The sequence below is a fragment of the Panthera pardus genome, unplaced genomic scaffold (genome assembly GCF_024362965.1).
Source record: "Panthera pardus isolate Hobbes unplaced genomic scaffold, ASM2436296v1 HiC_scaffold_27, whole genome shotgun sequence".
Classification (NCBI taxonomy): domain Eukaryota; kingdom Metazoa; phylum Chordata; class Mammalia; order Carnivora; family Felidae; genus Panthera; species Panthera pardus.
The window spans coordinates 30,501,397-30,522,414 of NW_026526843.1; the positions used below are offsets into that span (position 1 = coordinate 30,501,397).

Sequence of the window (21,018 nt, forward strand, 5' to 3'; positions counted from 1 at the left end):
TCAAAACTCTCTCTCTCACCTCCAGATACCGAGGAAATAGCTTTACCCTCCCTGCGGGACCCTAACTTTGTAGCCCTAACTGGAGAGAGAGTCTAAAGGTCAAATAGTGTTTCAATCGTAAGAAGTGAGTACGGAATTCCTAAATGAAAGCGAAAATACAAACGACCCATATATACCTACCTGTCTTTCAAGAAAACAAGTCTACTGAGTCACCATCACCTTCCTGTCTTTTGACCCCTACTAACACATCTTGTTTTAAAGACTAAACAAGCATTCCTCCTGAAGCAACTTGGGGAAAAGTTAAGCATAACATCACTCTTGGTAGTTGTTGGCTGTGGATTATGACTTTACGAGCCCTATCGTCTTTATCATCTGAAATCTCGACCTTTATAAAGCGTTTGGAGTTAAGGCATCATGTCACCAAGTTAAACGCCTCTGTTTAAAATGCAAACTTGCTATCCCTGGGGATTCTTGAAGGGGTACTGGACTGAGCTGTCGTCAACTGTTTTACTGGCACAGTACGATGTAGGCTTTTTCAGATTATTCCTTAAAATCCCAAAGAAATGAGAAAAGGGGAGCTAAGTCGTTTTAAACCATGTTCCCAGCCTCATGGCAGTACTGAATTTTATCCTTTTACAAAGAGGACTTCATATACTTTTGATAGGTGCAAGGCAGGGAGAGAGGATGGTCTGGAGACCGGGCCACATAGCGCTAAGGTCCGGTGGTGGGAGAGGGAACCCTCCAAACAAGGGGCAACGTGACATTAATAGATAGTACGTACACAGGATTTGCTCTTGCCAGGCCCTACTCTAACTACCTCACCTCGAGTGACTTACATCAGCCTTTCAACGGTCCTGGCAGGAAGTACTGTCATCATCCCCATTTTACAGATGAGGAAAGTGAAGGCGGGAGGGGCTAAGTGACCTGCCGAAGGTCACACGGCTACTGGTTGGCAGAGCTGAGACTTCAACTTGGACATCTGCTCTCTGGCAGCCCTGCTCTTAATCAGTATACACCCCTCCCTCCGTGCGAGCCAAGAGCCAGAAGAATCTGGGTGATGGGCGGGAAGGGAACTGGGGGCCAATGACCGACCTGACTACGTGACAGCTGTGCCCAGGGCTGGTCTTGAACTGGAGCAGGGCCCGCGGGCCCCTTTTCCTTTTCTAACACCTTTCCCCAAATACGTCCCGTTTATCAAGCTAATCTTTCTAAAGAGGAAGACAGTATTCTGGCTTTTTCAAGGTACTGGACCTGTAATCTAAAGACCTAGGGCAACTCACTCAGTTCCCCTCTTCCTCATGGAATGGGTCCGGGTAACTTGCTCACATCACAAGACAAGCTGGGGCTCCTGGGTGACGCAGTCGGTTAAGCATCTGACTCGATTTCAGCCCAGGTCATGATCTCACGGTTGTGAGACTGAGCCCTGCTTCAGTCTCCACGCTGGGCATGGAACCTGCTTAAGATTCTCTCTCTCCCTCTCCCTCTGTTCCTCGCCTACTTGCAGGCTCGCTCTCCCTACCAAAAAAAAAAATTAAAAAAAAAAACAAACACAACAAGCTTATGAGGCTTAATTTAGGGGAGGGGTGTATATGTGTGTATATCACATTCCAAATTACTTATTTTTGAGAGGGGTGGGAGGGGCAGAGAGAGAGGGAGACAGAGGATCCAAAGCGAGCTCTGCGCTGACAGCAACGAGCCCAATGCAGGGCTCGAACTCACGAACCATGAGATCGTGGCCTGAGCCGAAGCCAGACGCTCAACTGACTGAGCCACCCAGACACACCCGTATTCCGAATTATTAAGTGCTGTGTAACTACTAGGCATTTACTCAAGTTGTGAGCACTTCAAAAGCAGGGACATTCTCATATTTATCATTGTGTTGTCAGCACCTAGCACAATGCCTGGAGCTTATCAGACTCAGCAAGTATCTGAAAATTGAATGAATTAATGAACACCGAACATGGGCATATGGATAATCCGGATTTATGCTCTAAATACCACCAAACAGTGCTTTCAGCTGTTACCTTCAGGGGGCGGGGTGCATTTTTCCACCAAAATGCTAGGATTGTCACTTTCATTGGTGCTACACTGGGATCCCACTTGCAGACAAATCCTCTCGTTCAGGGGCACTTCTTTTGAACGATGGGTTTCAGGAGCAATTTTCTAAGGTTAGGAAGTTTTAAAAAGGCGTTACTGTAGCAAATACACAGAAATACACTCAGCTAATAAAACATTGGCATGTTCAAATGTGTAAAAAAAAATGGAAAGTTACCGGATGGCATAAAACAGTGACTTTCAACCTGGGGTGATTTTGCTTCCCCCGCCACCCCCCCCCTCCGCCGAGGACTTTTGATAAAGTCTAAGAATATTTTTGGTCACCGGAACGTAGGAGGGGGCTGCCACTGGCGTCTAGTAGGCAGCGGCCAAGGATGCTGCTCAACATGGTACAAGGCACAGGACAGCCTTCCCTCCCCTTACGACAAAGAATTATCCCACACCAAATCTCAGCAGTGCCACGGCTGAGAAACCCAGTACAGATAAAAGACAATTTCCTACATTTTAAATGTACAAACATTATGACATTTACCTACAAACCTCCTAGGCTAACACATCAACTGTCTAAAAGCAACTTTAAAGGAAACACAATAAGATGATCAATATTCCATTCCTAACCAGATGCAGTATCATGATCAAGATCAAGGTGAAAAACTGCTTTAAGAATCCAGTGACCCTGGTCACCTCTGAGGGCAGGAAGTAAAGGAGGGCCTGGGGACCACAGAGAGACTTTTCATTAAACATCTTCCTGCACTGTTTGGCCATTTTTAAAAAATCTTATTTATTTTTGAGAGAGAGGCAGAGACAGAGACAGAGCGTGAGCGGGGGAGGGGCAGAGAGAGAGGGAGACACAGAATCCGAAACAGGCTCCAGGCTCCGAGTGGTCAGCACAGAGCCAGACACGGGAGCACGAACCCACAGACCGCGAGATCATGACCTGAGCCGAAGTCGGACGTTTAACCGACTGAGCCACCCCGGTGCCCCATGTTTGACCATTGTGACTACCTCACACTTGCACAGAAATGTCAAGGGTTGTTCAGAGAACCACACCCTCATTCTGAAGAGTAGATGACCGTTCCTGACAGCATACAGATATAAATCACAAGTCTGGTGGTTAGGATTTAGAATGAGGAGATTAGAGGGCTCTTTAGGAAATTAACATTTCCCAAACTGACAGAGTTGGAATAATTCTGAAGCTGCTTTTAATCAGGGCTCCAAGGAGCTTCCTGTTTTGCAATAGTTTCTGACTCAAGTTGGAGATAGTACTTCCTTTCATATATGTGCTGCCGGCCCTGAAGTGAAAACCTTGTCACGGCTGCCTCTGTCTGCCATCCTAAAGAGCTGCTCTGCCATTTCAGAGGCCGGCTGCCAGCTGAGTGTAAGGACAACTGTGAGATGCCCCCGAAAGCAAGACGTTAAGGGTGCCCTCTGAGAGGGAGCTGGTAAATCAACAATTAATGAATCACAGCAAAGACAGGAAAAACATCACATCAGAGACTGAAGGGCTTTAGGCCCAGGCACAACAGCACCCTGAAAAGGGACTTACCTGGTCAGCCCTGAGGAAACAAAGAAAAAGAAAGGTGTGTGAGCAACCTTCTGGCCGGCAGAAGGTTCTGGCGGGGGGGGGGGGGGGGGATCTAGCTCCACGGACACTATTTCTGGGCCACCGGCAAAGCTCTGCCTTTCTGCAGTGGGACCTCCAGCCGCTCTTAGCCAAATACATTTTCACAACTCATTTCTGATCCTTCACAAGAAACCGACTCACCATTTGGCTTTCCGTGGCGGTGCTGCCTACAGGGATGGAACACACCGGTTATGCCAGCACAAAGCTTTCTGGAATTTTTTTTTTTTTTTCCCCCGAGAGAGCTCTCACGGCAAAGGAAGGAATCGGCCCTCGAGAGTGGACTGCGTGCCGAGGAGGTGAGGGCTCTCGGCCCGTGAAAGCGGAGACCGGCCCCGGGACCGTGGGCAGGGAGGCGCGAAGGCCCCGGGATGCAAATGTCAGCCACCTCCCAGTCTCACCAAGCACCAGTCCCATGTAGCTCGAGGTAACTTAATATGCAATTGGCACGAAAGAAGTAGAAATCCCAACTGTCAACGACCGCCAAGTCCAGCACACCTTTATCAGACAAGGAACTAAACCCCTTCCAGCAGATCTTGATGAGGTACGTGCGATGGCTCCCACGTGACTTTCGGCCAGCTGCGGTGACTCATTCCACGGGTAGCTGCTGTATGACACGAGGCTCCACCCCTCAGGGAATCTGGGCTCCTTTGAAAATGTATCAAAATCCAAGGCCAGAGTCCTGAAGTGATCCCTCCCCCTCAGGACCAACGTTCATTTGGCTGGATCACACCTTTCCCAATTCCAGATTCCTTTCTCAGTAGGAAAAGCGCGCCGGCCTCGGCTTTTGCCTCTCTGGATGCCTGGATGGCACAACAGCTCTCTAATTTATTCACCTAGTGAGACTTGCCTATCTCTTGGTGATGAAAGATACCTAATCTGATGCCAAAGCACATAAATCAACGTTCTTTTAACAACAACCAGCCAAAAAAACAAAAACAAAACCTGATGCCAGATCCTTCTTCGACTCACCAGACTGGGAAACTAGGAGATATTGCTACAACAATGGTGGAGGGCAGCCACTTAAAACTAATCTTGTATTTAAAAAAAAAAAAAATCGTGTATGAATCCCTGTCTCTTGTGTTCATGGCCCTCCAATCTGAAGACTGAAAGTGACCTCAAGGGTTTATCTCATTTAGCAACGTAAGACCTCTAGACGGTCTCACAAGCCCCCCTAACATGTACAAACTATCCTAAAGCCACTACTGCGATCTGCTTCAAAGCGTATACCAGACAATCTGAGGATCTTAATGCTTTGTCCAAAGGATGGGAAGGGGAAAGGGAAACCACTCCTGCCATTCGTTCTCAGCCTCAGGACCGAAAAACTTCAAAAGGTCACATGGGAAATCTCCCATCATTGATTAGAAGAGATAATCCGTGTTTCTCACAACTGTGGCACTGACAGCACCAACGGTCAGAGGTCAGGTGGCTGGAATATAAATGAGCAGGCCTCAGGCAGAGGTCACTCTTCATGGTTTCCATCTGGTCTCCCCAGGGGCAAAATGGAGGGTGATGTTAGGTTGAACCATATGACCTATAAAAGCAACAATTTCATGTGATTCGACGTAACAAGAAAAAGAAGAGGAAAAAGGGACGATTATGGAACATGAGCTCGGGGCCCGGTGCATTGCGAACATCCTCTCCTCTAACGCACGCGCCGCTGACGTCGGGTGCGTCCCACCCCGGCATTTTACAAACAAGGAAATGAAGGCTCGGAGAGGTTAAGTGACCTGCCCAGGGTCACACGCCTTGACAGGGGAAGAGACACACCGTCAAACCCAATCCTCTCTGATTCCACTGCCTCCTACGGTCGCTTGCAAGTGTCAGTTTCTGTATCTCTCCTGTGGAGTCGGCCCCATTTCCAGGCTACGATACCACCGTGTCTACCCGACCGACCCTCGAGCGTGCTTGGCTGGCTAACGAACTTGGACCTGTTAGAAGAAAAGGTGACCTCTCCTCGTTTTCAACGCGATACTTAGGCGAAGCCCTTAAATAAGGTCTCTTCTGTGATTTCGCAGGGGCTGAAGTACTGAGAGTTGCCCCTAAGAATCCAAATGCCTGATGGCCCCTCCTTAGGAACAAGAGGAAGCCGACAGAGCGGAAGGGGAACTCAACTCCTGAGCTCAACTTCTGCATTGAGGGCATCTCCTTTTTGTCGGCTTGCTTTTTTTTTTTCTTTCTCTTTTTTCATTGAAGTATAGTTGACGTACTAGTTTCAGGTGCGCAAAACAGGGATGCGACGTTTATGTCCCTTACTCAGCGGTCCCCCTGACGGTAGGTCTGGTCACCATCTGTCACCGCACAAACTTCTTGGAATATTGTTGGCTGTCTTCCCGACGCCGTGGTCTTTGCCGTCATGGCTTATTTATTTTATAACTGAAAGCTTGTACGGCTTAATCCCCTACACCTACTTTGCCCATTCGTCCCCTGCAACCATCAGCTTGTCTTCTGTGCCCGTGAATCGGTTTCTGTCTTGTTTTGTGTGTTCGTTTGGTTTTTTTCGAGTCCACGTGAGTGGAATCACAGGGTATTTGTCTTTGGCCCATCGGCGTTGTCACGGATGGCAACATTTCGTTCTGTTTTATGGCCGAGTCACATGATGCTGTATAAATATACCACATCTTCTTCATCACTTCATCTTCCCTACTGTGACCATTGTGAGTAATGCTGCAATAAACGTAGGGGTGCACCGGGGTGCCTGGGTGGCTCAGTCGGTTAATCGTCCGACTTCGGCTCAGGTCATGATCTCACGGTCCGTGAGTTCGAGCCCCGTGTCGGGTTCTGGGCTGACGGCTCGGAGCCTTGGAGCCTGTAGCCTGTTTCGGATTCTGTGTCTCCCTCTCTCTCTGCTCCTCCCCTGTTCATGCTCTGTCTCTCTCTGTCTCAAAAATAAATAAACGTTAAAAAAAAAACCAAAAAAAACGTAGGGGTGCATGTATCTTTTTGAATTAGTGTCTCCATTTTCTTCAGATGAATACCCAGAAGTGGAACTGCTGGACCATAGGGCAGTTCTCTTTTTAATTTCTTGAGGAACCTCCATATTGTTTTCCAGAACTTACAGTGCCACCAACAGTGCAGGAGGGTTCCCTTCTCTCCACATGGTCACCAACACTTGATATTTCTGGTCCTTTTTTTTTTTTTTTTTTTTTTAAGATTTTGTCTTTAAGTAATCGCTACACCCAATGTGGGGCTCAAACTTAGAACCCTGAGATCAAGAGTCGCATGCTCTACTGACTGAGCCAGCCAGGCACCCAGATATTTCTTGTCCTTTTGATACTAGCCATCCTGACAAGTATGAAGCAATAGATCTAATTGTGGTTTTGATTTGCATTCCCTGACGATGAGTGATGTTGAGCATCTTTTCATGTGTCTGTTGGCCATCTGGATGTCTTCTTTGGAAAAAATGTCTATTCGGGTCTAGAGGACCTCTTTTTTTTTAATGTTAGAGTGTGTGTGTAAGTGGGGGAGAGGGACAGAGGGACAGACAGAGAGAATCCCAGTCAGGCTCCGTGCTCAGCATGGAGTCCGTCCTGGGGCTCGAGCCCATGACCCTGGGAACATGACCTGAGCTGAAATCAAGAGTGGGACGTTCATCCGACTGAGCCACCCAGAGGACCTCTTAAAATGCAAATATTTCTGGGGTGCCTGGGTGGCTCAGTCGGTTAAGCATCCGATTCTGGATTTCGGCTCCGGTCATGATCTCAGGGTCACGATCTCACGGTCTTGAGGTGGAGCCCCACGTCAGGCTCCACGCTAGGCATGGAGCCTGCTTAAAGAATTTCCTCTCTCTCTAAAAAAAAAAAAAAAAAAAAAAAAAAGCAAATACCCTGAGTAGCCTCAATTCTCTATCAATGGACACCTAACCCGTAATTAACACCCCAGCAGAAAAGGGGGAAGAAAGGCAGATTAGTAAGTTTCCCTCAAGAGGAAGAGCCTGTTTCATCCTTGCTTTATTAAGCTTTCACATACATGATTTTCCGTGTCCCAGAAAGCCAGAGAAGAGAGTAGAGCCACACTTTTACACAGCAGGAAACTAAGGCTCAGAGAGGTTCAAGAACTTACCCCAGGCCACAGGGATCGCTGAGTGGCCACCAACTAGAGCCTAGTTCTCCTGACTCCCCCTGCTGCCAGGCTGCATGAACATGATGATTCCACGGTTCGCTGATCCAAAGCACTGTCACTAGTAACAACTTCTCCCATTCAGCCTTCTCATAGTCCCTGACAAATTCAACCCCAACCACCCCTGACCTCTCCCCTCACTGAAAGAAGGTATAAAGATACAAAATAGTTTTGAACAGCTGATCTGATGCTTTGAAGAATCTGTCAGTTAGAAGGGGCTACAAGACGATAGGGCCCAAGAGAAAACTCCACTGGACAAGACTACTGTAAAGAATCTGAAAATTATCCAATCTTGTGAACAAAAATTCACTTATATCAGTTGACTACATCTGACTGGAAAGGCTGAAAGTTCCCCTCATTTTTCCTCAGGCATCGGGAAACCTAGCCAACCCTATCTGCCACTGATGTCTCAGTTTTTCACTTTCCATATGGCCGATTACTTTTGTGTCACATAGTTCTTACATACCTGCGTGCATGTCATTAGCAAGACGGTAAATGTGAAAACTCCCTGAGAAACTGGAAGTGTTCTATACATGCAGGCAGGAACACAGGAAGAAATGCTAACGCCATGATTTGTTGAGAGCCCAGTAGATAAAGATACCTAGTATTCCCTAACAGAGTATCTCATTGCATTTCATTATCAAATAATGAGCCAACATTTTCAAATGTTCAAACGCTCGATTTTTGTCAACAGTCATTTTCCCAGGTAAAATTTAGACGCAACCCAAGACAAAATTCCCACTTCGAAGTGAGGTTAGAATTCAGTTTATTCTTGGCTCCGGTTCAAAGTGTTCACTTTGCCTCACCAATGCAATACCTTCCAGAAAACTTACCTTATCCTGTTTGTTGTCAAAATGACTAAAATATCGTAAGGTGCAATTCGGGCTGGTTCCCTCAGGAGGGTCCCATGTCCAGATGACCGTGCAGAGGTTTTCAACAGAAACGCTCAAATTTGTCACAGGCGGCTGAGTTTCTGTTCAAATGAAGCACAAGGAGTACATTTATCAGCACTGGCCAGGGTTTTTAGTGGGTCATTTGATCCATTCCTCCAAGTCCTAGAGGCCAAGAATAGGACGACTGAGAGAACAACAGCTCCCGGGTATCGAGCCAGGCACCGTTCTAAGTCCTCTCCACATACTAATGCACCGAATCCTCACGACCACCTTACGAGACAGGGACGAGGAGCCTCATCTCGAAGATGAAGTGACCGAGGTCAAGGACACTGAGTCACTTGCCCCACGTCCCCTAGCTCGTCAATGGCAGAGCTGGGATACAACCCAGGAAGTGTGGCTCCGGGGCCACGTTCTTAACTACTTGCTCTAGTGTGGACACGGGGAAGAGTGCAGCCTGAAATTTCTGTTTTCCTCCCGCAGGAATTCGGGGCTCCCTCTGCTCGGGATCTACAGCTCACTCGGTGCAGACACGTCAATCTCGGCAGCTCCGCGGGTGGGTCTCAGCAGCGTGTCTTTAATCGTGCTTGCTAACGTGACCCGGGAACTATGTTTTATAACTTTTCCAAAGAAGTACTGAGAAAGATTTAACAGTGCCTGTCATTCCTCTGAGGTCTGACACTAAACAGCTGGGACTGTAGCTCTGACTAATCTGAAGAGGGAAGAAGAGAGGGAAACTGAACCAGTGTCTTAAAAATGTGTTTCATTTGGAGAAAACCCACCACTGCCTCCACCAAATACTTAGTGACTCTATCGTTTTGGACCCAGCTCTATCACCAGGGAAAAGAGTTTTAAAGCTTCTGCCAAAAACGGGGAAAGACACAGAGTGGGGCAAAGGAAACACCATTTCAAACTTTGCCGAGAGCTTCTGAGACCAGGACTACCAAAATCATCCCCCGGGAACCGGATGACAGAACCTCTCTTCTACCTTTGCCACTTTTCTATAAATTGAAAATTGTTCCAAAATAAAGTTTATTAAACTCATTAAAGAAAAAACGATCCCGGGGTGGGTGGATGGCTCAGTCAGTTAAGCGTCTTAGCTTCAGCTCAGGTCATGATCTCCCGGTTCGTGGGCGCGTGCCCCGCATCGGGCTCCACTCCGCATTGGTGGCGAAGAGTCTGCGTGGGATTCTCTCTCTCCCTCTCTCTCTCTCTCTGCCCCTTCCCCACTTGCACTCACGTGCGTTCTCTCTCTCACACACACAAAATAAAATAAACCTTTAAAAAATAATAAAACAAATAAAGAAATGAATCCTCCCAAATTGCCCCAAGTTGCAAACTCAGTCCTTATTGATTGCTTACGGGATACCGTTGTCTTTAATTTACCCATCCGCAGAGCTCTATTTTATACTCTATGCCAACACGCTGGAGTGCACTGGGCCTCTTACATAATCCATAAATACTTTATGCCATCACCTTCCTCTTCAACTGAACAAAAGATTCCTTTGGTCCCCAAACATCAGCCCCACAGGCACTACGTAGCTGGCATTTCCCCAAAGGCTCTGGACTCTGGATATTCATTCCCTCTCCCGACTCTTCTACCATCAGTGTTTCCCGCAAGGGTGACCAAAAGGCCCAAGTGTGGGGACGCGCAGCCCGCGGCAGGACCAGCGGAGGCAGAAAATTCCCGCTGCACTGAGTTAAAACCCAGCTAGCGTCCGGAAGCATCGACGGCTCAGGCAACAGTGCTGGCGTCGGGATTCTAAGCAACTACCGGCGTGTACGGCGGTTTCATTTTGGCCTTTCTAACGCCACATCAGCACCCGTGAAGACAAATCATTTGTCAGCTCTAGAGCCTCTAATAAGAACTCCGTTCCTCCCGAAGACTACGATCTACTCTAGGCTTATCTGCTGTATTCCGCACTTTCCAGAAACACCCGGCAGAAAACTTCCTGACGCCCTACCTTCCTACTCCCACGCAGACATTAAAGCCCCGGTAATAAAAAAAATATTACCTATTTATGGTAATGTAATAAATCACGCCTCAATTTTCAAGGCAATTTAAGACCTTTTAGAATCTATTTTCGGGGGTGCCTGGGTGGCTCAGTTGGTTAAGCGCCCGACTCTTGGTTTTGGCTCAGGTCATGATCTTGTGGTTTCGTGGGTTCGAGCCCCGCATCGGGCTCTGCACTGGCAGCACGGACCCTGCTGGGGATTCTCTGTCTCCCTCTCTCTCTGCCTCTACCCAACTCGTGCTGTCTCTCTCAAAATAAATCAATAAACTTTTTAAAAAAATCTGTTTTTTAACCTCGGTATTTTAATAGAACAATAGCCTGCACTATTTCCAATCTCTCAGATGGGTTTATTTTTCCCCCCATCTGTTAAGTGTCCTTTAGTCAAATCTTCTAATTGGTTTGCATTTTAGGCTACTTGTGGCTATCTGCCATCCCTTTTTTTCTCCCTAATGGTTCCTTCCATTTCTCTTGAGGTTTTTCCACTTCCTATACTTTAAAAATACACACACACACACACACACACACACACACACTCAGTCATCCTGAAACTTAAAATACAATCTCCAAACATTTAAATATACATGGATACATGTGTATGTAGGTATAACACACGGAGATACGTACGTAAATAACTGGTGACTGTACTTCTCGTACAGATCTCTAATAGCTCCTCATATGTAAGACATGATATAATTTCAGTACAGCGTAGGATTATGAGCATGGACTCTGGAGCCAGACTGCCTGAGTTCCCATCCCAGCTCTGCTACAGACTGGCTGGCAAGTTCCTTACCCTCTCTGTGCTCCAGGTTTCTTACCTATAGCATGAGGATGATCAAGAATGACCTATCACAAAAGGGCGATTTTGAGGATGAAATGAGTTAATACAGATAAAATGCTCAGAACGGAGCCTGGCACAGAGCAAGTGTTATATAAACGTCAGCAATCTACTTGCTCTCTTTTTGAAGAAACAAAACAGTTCTAAACAGGTGCTTTGGGGGGCGCCTGGGTGGCTCAGTTGGTTAAGTGTCCGACTCTTGATTTCAGCTCAGGTCATGATCCCGGGGTCGTGGGATCGAGCCCCGCGGGCTCCGCAATGAGCGTGGAGCCTGCTTAAGATTCATTCTCCTTCCCTGTGGCCCTCTCCCCCCACTCATGCTCTCTCTCTCTCTCTCTTTAAAATAAAATAAAATAAAATAAAATAAAATAAAATAAAATAAAATAAAATAAAATAGCTGCTTTGGGGGGCGCCTGGGTGGCTCACTCGGTTAAGCATCTCACTTCGGCTCAGGTCATGATCTCGTGGTTCATGAGTTGGAGCCCCGCGTCAGGCTCTGTGCTGACAGCTCAGAGCCTGGAGCCTGCTTCAGATTCCGTGTCTCCCTCTCTCTCTCTGCCCCTCCCCTGCTCACACTCTGTCTCTCTCTTTCAAAAATGATTAAACTTAAAAAAAAAAAAAAAAGTTGCTTTGGCTGTCTGTGAAAGGGATACGTGCCCACCGCCTGTAAGACAGAACGGGCATTTAATTCCAACCGTTCCTCAGAGGTTGATCCCTGGCTTCAGAAAGGGGAATGGGAAGGAGGGACTCAAGTAGCTACCCCCAACTAAACTTCAACCCTCAAGAGAGTCTGTACGGTTACCTCGCACAAGATTCCATTCTACTTAGAAACTGAGACGGTCAATGCTCTAATAGGGCATGTTGCTTAGATAATAGTTTTTGCTCTCTCCTATTCAATCACAGGAGATGGCAGAGGCCTGCATGTTTCGGGAAAAGTTAAGGAAATCACAACAGTCATATATGAGTCACCGCCTCCTTCCCTTACATCTACTCAGTCATCAACGTCTGTCCATTTTCTCTTGCAACATCTCTTTTAATCATCCCAATCATACCAGTGTGCTCTTCTGGGCCTGCGAGACAGGCTGACACCAGTAAGTCATGGCCCTGGACAGGAGGCATTCACCACGCATCTTTCTTTCTTTCTTTTTGTTTAAATCTTACTTATTTTGAGAGCGAGAGACAGAGACAGAGAGAGAGAGAGCGCATGAGCAGGGGAGGAGCAGAGAGAAGGAGAGAGCAAATCCCGAGCAGGCTTCGTGCTGTCAGCACAGAGCCCGACACGGGGCTCGAACTTGCAAACTGTGAGATCATGACCTGAGCCGAAATCAAGGGTCAGACGCTTAACCGACTGAAGCACACAGGCGCCCCCACAACACATCTTTCTAGTGGACAACTTCAACCCTAGAGTCCTGCCCAGCTTTACGCTCCAGCGAGTCCTGTCACCCGGTCAAGTCTCCCTGCTTGCTTCTCCTCTGGTGTCATTTCCCTCACGCTGTGCCCCACTCCAGGCCCTCATGGGCAAATGAAACTCTTCTGCCTGGACTGACTCTGCCAACACACCCTCCTGCCAAGCCGGGCTGCTTGCTGCCCACAAGGGAGCACCGTCTCACCCTCATTTCTGGGTCTCTCCTCTGGCTATTCTGCCCTGACTGGGAAGAACTTCTCCACCTACTCAAATTCCACCCATCCTGAAGGTCTAGCTCAAGTTTTACCTCTTCCCCACAACTACCAGTCCTCACAGCTTCCCCTCTTCTGAACGCCTACAGTGTTTATTATTTGGACCACACGGTCTGGCAATTAGAAAGCGAGTCTCCAATATACGATCAATCACTTCAAAGCAAATGACCTGTCCATCTGTTCATGGGTCCCAACCAATCCTACCTGCTACTCTGGGAGGTGGCCAGCTCCTCTCCCAGCCAAGGACTCCCCTCCCTTCTACAGAGGGAGGCACTGAATACAGGGGTCAGGGCATGACCTCTGGAGTCAGGCTGCCCAGATTGGACGCCTAGCTCCACTCTACCACCCACAAGACTTGGAGCAAGACTCTTAGCCTCACTGTGCCCAGCTACCTTATATCCAAAATGGGACTAACGGCAACACCTATAGGATAGGTTTTGTGTAAAGATTAAATGAAACAACACAAATGGAAGACTCAGAACGCCGCCTGGCATAAAGAATATTAAGCACTATATAAATGCTAGTTGTTGTTATTAAGACATGCCAGCATGTGGACTATCAGACTAAGCAGACTAAATTAAGCTTGTAACCTAATCATTTTATGAACACAGAAGATTAGAGCTGGAAGAGCCCTTAGAACTTACAGGTGAGGCACCTGGGTGGCTCAGTTGGTTGAGCGTCCAACTCTTTTAAAAAAAAAAAGCTTTTTAATGTTTATTTACTCTTGAGAGAGACAGAGACAGAGTGTGAGCAGGGGTGGGACAGAGAGAGAGGGAGACACAGAATCCAATGCAGGCTCCAGGCTCTGAGCTGCCAGCACAGAGCCCGACACGGGGCTCGAACCCATGAACCATGAGATCATGGCCTGAGCCGAAGTCAGATGCTTAACTGACTGAGCCACCCAGGCACCCTGAGCGTCTGACTCTTGATACTGGCCCAGGCTGCGATCTCATGGTTCGTGCGATTGAGCCCTGTGTCGAGCTCTGGGTTAACAGCCACGGAGCCTGTTTGGGATTCTCTCTCTCTCTCTCTCTCTCTCTCTCTCTCTCTCGACCCCTCCCCCGCACTCTCTGTCTCTCTCTCAAAATAAATAAACATTTAAAAAAAAAAAAAAGAACTTACAGATGAGAAAACTGCCACACAAGAAAAGGGAAATGATGAACCCAGAGTCCCACAGCTGAGAGATGTCAGACCACTAAAACTCAAGTCCCCTCCTTCTTTTTTTCTTCACCGTATCTCATTGAAATTTTATCAATATTTCTTTTTTTTTTTTTTAAGTCATCTCTATACCCAGCATGGGGCTTGAACTCACAACCCTGAGATCAAGAGTCACATGCTCCACTGATGGAGCCCAGCCAGAGGCCCCGCAATTTTATCAATATTTCTAATGGGAAAAAAGTTTCTGTATTCTAAGTAACCAAAGTTACCAAAGAACTGCTGAGACAAAACTGATTAAGTTGGGGGTTGCCGGTATTGCCTAGAAGGCCAGCTGTTGTTTCAGGTGCGTGTGGGAGGCCGCAGGAGGCAGGGTGTTGGAGCAGGACCATGAACATCAGGAGACTAAGGAGACAGGTGACCCTAAATAAGTCCCTTGCCTTCTCTGGATTTCATTTCCCCACAGGATATGGGAATCCGATGTTCCCAACTGAACTACACTCCACGGTTGTCCGCTAACCTCCAGAGCTCGGCCCAGTGCTAAACAAGGCAGACGCTTGAATAATTATTAACCGAAAACTTCCAACCTGCCTCCGGCCTCCGCTTTAAATGCCACCTTTTCAAGTAAGGCCTTCCCACTTCACCCTGTTTATAATGGCAAACCCCTTCTCCGCTTCGTTTTTCTTCATTGTACTCAGCGCCGTCCCACACACCTGATATGTTACTTTTCCCTCCTCTCTGACTCTGCCAAGAGCCTAGAAGCTGTACAGGGCAGGGGCTGGCTCCGTCTATTTCACTCACCGCTGCATCCGCAGCCCCGAGAACCCTGGCACGGAGCTGAGTGCATACGTTTTGTTGACTGAATCAATAAGGGGCATCAAGATTTCCTAATCAACGTTTCAACTTGGGTTTCAAAGCACAACACACTGATGGAAATGCAATCAGCAAATTGTGGGTGTTTGTGTCAATATGGTAATAAGACCTCTCCGATGTGGTCACCCAACGCGCCCAGGAGGCCGCTCAAGCCAGGAGCTGTCCGTGAAAAAGCCATCAGCCCCCAGCTTTTCACAGTGTAACCCCGCCGGGCCGATTAACGAAAAGTTGCCACACGGGGTGAGGGCTACATGCGACCCCTCTGTAGTATCTCTGCAACTCGTCTGTAAGCCGACAATCGTTTCCAAACGTAAAGGTTAGTAAAGAAAACAAAAAGGCATCCACCCGGATGCTGCTCCCGGTTTCCCAACGGATTTCTTGAACGCCGGGGAGGCGGGGGCCCTCGCGTCTTTCTTCTACGAGGACCGGGGTCTCCAGGAGTTCCCTTCAACTCCCACCGCCTCACTCACAAGGAGCCCCGGCGCGACCCCGGCTCGCCCCGGCCTCGGTCGCCGTCCGCGCGGCTTCCTGGCCCCTCATCCCCTCCCGGACGACCTCGCGGGTCCTGACCCGCCGCCCTCCGACGCCGCGGGCATGTTTCCGTCCGGCGCCCGGGCGCCGGGCTCTTCCCGACGGCGCGAGGGAAGTACGGCGGCGAGTCGTCGTCCTGCCCCGCCGCCGCCGCCGCCGCCGCCGCCACCGCCTGCGACCCGGGAACGCCCCGTCGCTCCCGGGTCCCCAACCTCAAACCGGGCGCCGGAGGCTGCGGTCGCCGGGCGTCGTGAGGACCGCCCCCCCCAACCCCCCGGCGCCCTCCCTCGCCGCAGCCCTCGACCCCTGTCCGCCGCGACCCCAGCCGCCCCCTCGGCCGCCGCCCCGGGCCCGCGGCCGCACTCACCGGTGGGCGCGGCGCCCCCGCCGCCGCCGCCGCCGCCGGCGCAGAGCAGCAGCGCCCACAGCCCGCAGAGCCGCGCCGGCCGCTCCATGCAGCCCCTCTCCTCGGAGCCCGGCCGGGCTGCGGGCTCGGGCAGTCTCCGCCTCCTTCGCTCCCTCTCCCACTTCCCGGCTCCGCCGCCCTGGAGGCTGGGGGCCGGCGCAGACCGGAAAGGCCGCCCCGCCCACCCGCCGCAGGTAACCCGAGCCGCGAGCCGCGGGCGCGGGCGGAGGGGGCGGGGCGCCGGCCCCCCCCCCCCCCCCCCCCCGCCTCCCGCGCCTCCCGCGCCTCGCGCCGCACCTGGCCCCGCCGCCGCCCTGCGTCCCCCCCCTCCCGGAGCCCCGGCTCGGCTCGGGCCGCGCTGAACTTCCTCGACCGCGTCGCGGCCCGGCCCGGGCGCCCGCCGGTCCCGCCCTCCCCCCCTCCGCGCGCGGGAGGCAGCCCCGGCCGGCGTCGCCGCTCCGTGCGGACCTGCGGGGCCTGGGTCGTGGCGGGGCCGGGACGAGGGCCACCTACGGGAAGCAGCCTCGGCCCGGGAGTCGGGAGGCGCGGCTGCTAATCGTCGGCCTCTGAGCCCTAGTTTCCTAAACTCTGACTCCAGGCTTAGTAATCCCAACCCCACCTCCCACGGTGGACTGGGCTCCAAGTGCACAGCGGGGACTTCGCAGGGGCGTGCTTGGTGAATAGGCCGAAAGGTGTATCGGGAAGCTGGTAACACATAATGTGGCGTCGGGGTTGGGGGAGAGCAAAAGTTTTCATGTGAAGGACAGTGCCATACTATGTACAGTTCTTGCATTTTAAAAGCGCACATGCAACTTTCTACATAATTCTTTTTTACCGGTTTAGGCCGAAGGACACACACTGAATACAGAAAGTGGGTGACCGTGAAGGTCAATGAGGCTGGGGATGGAGGAAAATGGGAACCCTTGTTACTTTCCTATTGCTGCTGTAACACATTACCATAAATTCAGTGACTTAGCACAGTTTTATTAGCGTTCTGGAAGTCAGAAGTCTCACTGGGCCAAACTCAAGGCGTGAGCAGAGCTGTGTTCCTTCTGGGGGTTCCGAGAGAGATTCCGGTTTAAAAAAATTTTTTTTAATGTTTATGTATTTTTGAGAGAGAGACCCCGACAGAACCGAGCGGGGGAAGGGCAGAGAGAGAGGGAGACACAGAATCCGATGCAGGCTCCAGGCTCTGAGCTGTCAGCACAGAGCTGGATGCGGGCTCGAACGCACAAATGGAGAGATCACGACCGAGCCACCCAGGCACCCTGAGAGATTCTGTTTTTAGCTTCTAGAGACTTCCCAGTTTCCTTGGTTTGTTGCTGCACCACTCAGGCCACTGCTTTCCTTGTCTCCTCTCCTCTGATTCTGACCCTCCTGCCTCGTTTTTTCATTTATAAAAACCCTTGTGATTAGATTGGACGTACCAGATCATCCCTGATAAATCTCCCCGTCTGAAAATCCTTTATTTAATCACATCTGCAAAGTCACTTTTGCCTTATAAGGTTACATAGTCACAGTTGTCTGGGACTGGGGCATGGTCATCTTTGGGGAGGGGCATTGTTCTCTCACCACCCCCCTCCAAAAGGGTCGCATCTGGATGGATGATGAGACCTACTAACCTAGGTGTATATTCTGGTTGAATTAAGCCAATGTTGAATTAAGCCAATGTATGCACCTGAGATCTGTTGCAAGAAATACAGAGCAATAACAATGCTGATAACACACCTAGTCTAGACCCTACCCAAAAGGCACGGGGATGTTTTAACGTATCTGAAACAAAGGCCTTACTCTTAGATTTGTGGCCCTCGAGTTCCATAAATAATTACTGGCCTTTCAGGCCCTGTAGTAGCCACTAATTAAAAGCAGGCCCTGCCAACAAAGAGCTGCAACCGGTGTGTGTGGGGGGGGGGGCTATTGTAAAGGCAAAAGCAAGGAGCTGTGGGACACAAAGAAGGGGTCGCCCTCTGGGAGAGAAGAGACAAAGGAGGCTTCCAGAAGGCAGGCCTGCCTGCACAGAATCTTGCAATACCAAGTCTTGCGCTCAAGGTTCAGAATAAGTCCTTGTGTTATTGAACGACATAATGTTTAGGAAAACACTTTGTGAACTATCGAAGCTGGTAGAACTGAGAGATGTTACCGTTTTTTCTAAATCCCCCTGCAAATAGGACAGCCACTCTCTAACCTAAGACCCCCCCCCATCACCACACACATGCACTTGTTGACATTTGCTATAAACATTATACAATAAGTTTATAATAACATTTCCAAAGTGATTATGTCATCTGCCTTTTAAGAAGTCTCCACTTGGAACTGGAACCCCTGGACGCTGGCTTCGTGCCACCGTGGGCACTGTCTGGCATAGTTTGAGTGAGTGCTTAATGAAATGAGCAGTACTGGCAGCAAATGATTAGAAAAATAAGGGTCACGATTTGTCATTAGCCTCCAGAAACGTCCCTGTGACTTAAACATTGTGAGGCAAAAGACAAAGAAAGGGCAGTGGTGCGGCCATAATGGTACTGGCCTCCTGACCACAAATACGAGTGTTCTAGCCAATTCTACTTCCTCTCTACCCTAAACTTGAAGCAATGTTTTTTTTTTTTTTAAATGGTTTGGGGGGCGCCTGGGTGACTCAGTCGGTTAAGCATCCGCCTCTTGGTTTCAGCTCAGGTTATGGTCTCACGGTTTGTGGGTTCGAGCCCCGCGTCAGGTTCTGTGCTCACAGTGGGGGGCCTGCTTGGGATTCTCTGCCTCCCTCTCTCTCTGCCCCTCTCCCACCGTCTCTCTCTTTCAAAATAAATAAACATTAAAAAACATTTAAAAAAAATGTTTTGGGGCGCCTGGGTGGCTCAGTCCGTTGAGCCTCTGACTTCAGCTCAGGTCATGACCTCACGGTTCATGGGTTCGAGCCCCGTGTCAGGCTCTGTGCTGACAGCTGAGAGCCTGCAGCCTGCTTCAGATTCTGTGTCTCCCTCTTCTCTGCCCCTCCCCCGCTCAAGCTCTGTCTCTCAAAAATAAACTGAAAAAAAATTTTTTTTTTAATGTTTTGAAGGGGGTGGTGAGGCTTAGGAATGCTGTGTCTTCAACATCAATGTTTTATTTGTAATTTCTGTGTACTTTTGCTCAAAAAGCATCTTAGACTGAATTAGGCCACTGCTCTGCTCTGCAGGAGGATGAGGACAAGATGAGGACTTTTCAGGAACTGCCACAACCAGCTCTTATTTGGGCTTTGTGTAATCAAAGTCATAATGAGTCAACATCACGTTTAGCTCTAGTCCTTAATTCTTTGAGCCCTGATGATTCGGCTAATCGCCTTTCTTTTTGCCGTGGCCTGACGTGACTGGAGTTCTGGGCTGATCTATGTACCTCGGCCACTCCAGCTGGCTTTTGGGGTCTTTGCCCTTTTCCCTAAGGCTTTCCCCTTTTTTTGTAAGTGGAGTCAGAAAAGGGCACAGGCCAGGAAATATCTGGGGGGAAAGAATGATGTTCCTCTTGCCACGGTCAGGTCTCCTTCCAGCCCGTTAGAAACGGCCTCCTGAGTTTCTAAAGGACACAGACACCAGCATACATACCAAGGGCTTAGCTACGAATTCTGGCCCCTTAGGTAAAAATCTCACAAAAGGTCTTCCACCTTTTATCAGGCAAAACCCGAACAGATGCTCACAGCCACTGCAGGGCAAAGAAAAATAGGAAATAGCAAATAGGGAACTTCCCTTCTTCTGACATTAGTGCGCCGGTTCCCAATCGAGGTTGGTTTTTCCTCCCCAGGGGACGATTGGCAATGTCTGGAGATATTTTTGGTGGTCACGCTTTGGGCTGGGGGGGGGGGGGGGGGAGGGGGGGGCGTGCTATGGGCATCTAGTGGGTAGAGGTGAGGGATGCTGCTGAACATCCCTGCCATGCAGGGGACCATCCGCCCCCCCCCAACCAAAAAAAAAAGAATTATCCAGTTCGAAATGACAATAGTACCAAAGTCCAGAAATCCTGAGCTAGCAGACTCTTTGTTTCTTTTGTTCTTGGCTCCTATCCACCCATTGTCCTCATGCCCACCACCAATGAGTGAGAGGTTAATGCTAAAAGTACTTGTCCTTGATACCTCCCTTTCCTGTATCTAGTGCGTGTGGTTTTCCCCGCCCTGCCTCCAGCCGTGCAGTCGCTGATCTCACAAAACATCTCTCGGGTCTATTCTCCTCCTTCCTCCCCTCCACTGTTCTCATCAGGTCCTTATTGCCTCTCCCTTGTGCTATTGCAAGGGTCTGCAAATCTCCCCTCTGCGAGCCAGATCTTCCCAGTGTGCGAATCTGATCATTTCACCCCAGAGAACGTAAAGATGAAAGTGACATGGTCAGTGTCGTGCTCGCAACGTCTGGGTTTCATTGACTTGAAGGTTCTTGCTCTTCGGCAAGTCGTTTCCTTTTTAAATTTTTGTTTTGAGAGAGAGAGAGAGAGATGGCAAAAGTGAGCGAGGGACAGAGAGAGAATCCCACGAGGGGCAGACGGGGGTGGGAGGCGGAGTGGGGGTAGAGAAGCAGGGCTCACTCAGGCCTCGTATTTTACCAGAAGCAGGGCTCGAGCTCACCCAAAGCGAGGATCGAGCTCACGAACGGTGAGATCGTGACCTGAGCCGAATCAGACACTTAATGACCCAGCCACCCAGGCGCCCAGTAAGTGTTTTTCTCCTACAGGTTTGGTGAAGCTCACCCAAGAGAGTGCTTGTTTGCACAAGGGGCCTGTGACAGGATCCTTTGGGTTTTAGCCTGAGGCAGAGAGGTGTGGTGCTGGGACGTCTGCCTGGGTCAAAGTCCCGAAGCCCATCCACGTCCAGGTCTCCAAACGTTACA

General features: G+C 49.7%; 1 protein-coding gene across 2 annotated transcripts in view; it reads right to left on the reverse strand.

Annotated features, from left to right (window-relative positions):
• Nucleotides 1–16,360, reverse strand: part of IL13RA1 (interleukin 13 receptor subunit alpha 1) — a 76,119-nt gene extending 59,759 nt beyond the window's left edge. Inside the window, exons 1-3 of one of the 2 annotated variants that reach the window (XM_053892120.1) lie at nt 16,139–16,360; nt 8,629–8,768; nt 2,025–2,163 (exon numbers count right to left, since the gene is read on the reverse strand). In XM_053892120.1, coding sequence (XP_053748095.1) covers nt 2,025–2,163; nt 8,629–8,768; nt 16,139–16,226 — 367 coding nt within the window. In that variant the 5' untranslated portion in view covers nt 16,227–16,360. The remainder of the gene's footprint in view (nt 1–2,024; nt 2,164–8,628; nt 8,769–16,138) is intronic. The other variant, XM_019421895.2, reaches the window with a different exon arrangement.
• Nucleotides 16,361–21,018: the final 4,658 nt, after the last annotated feature.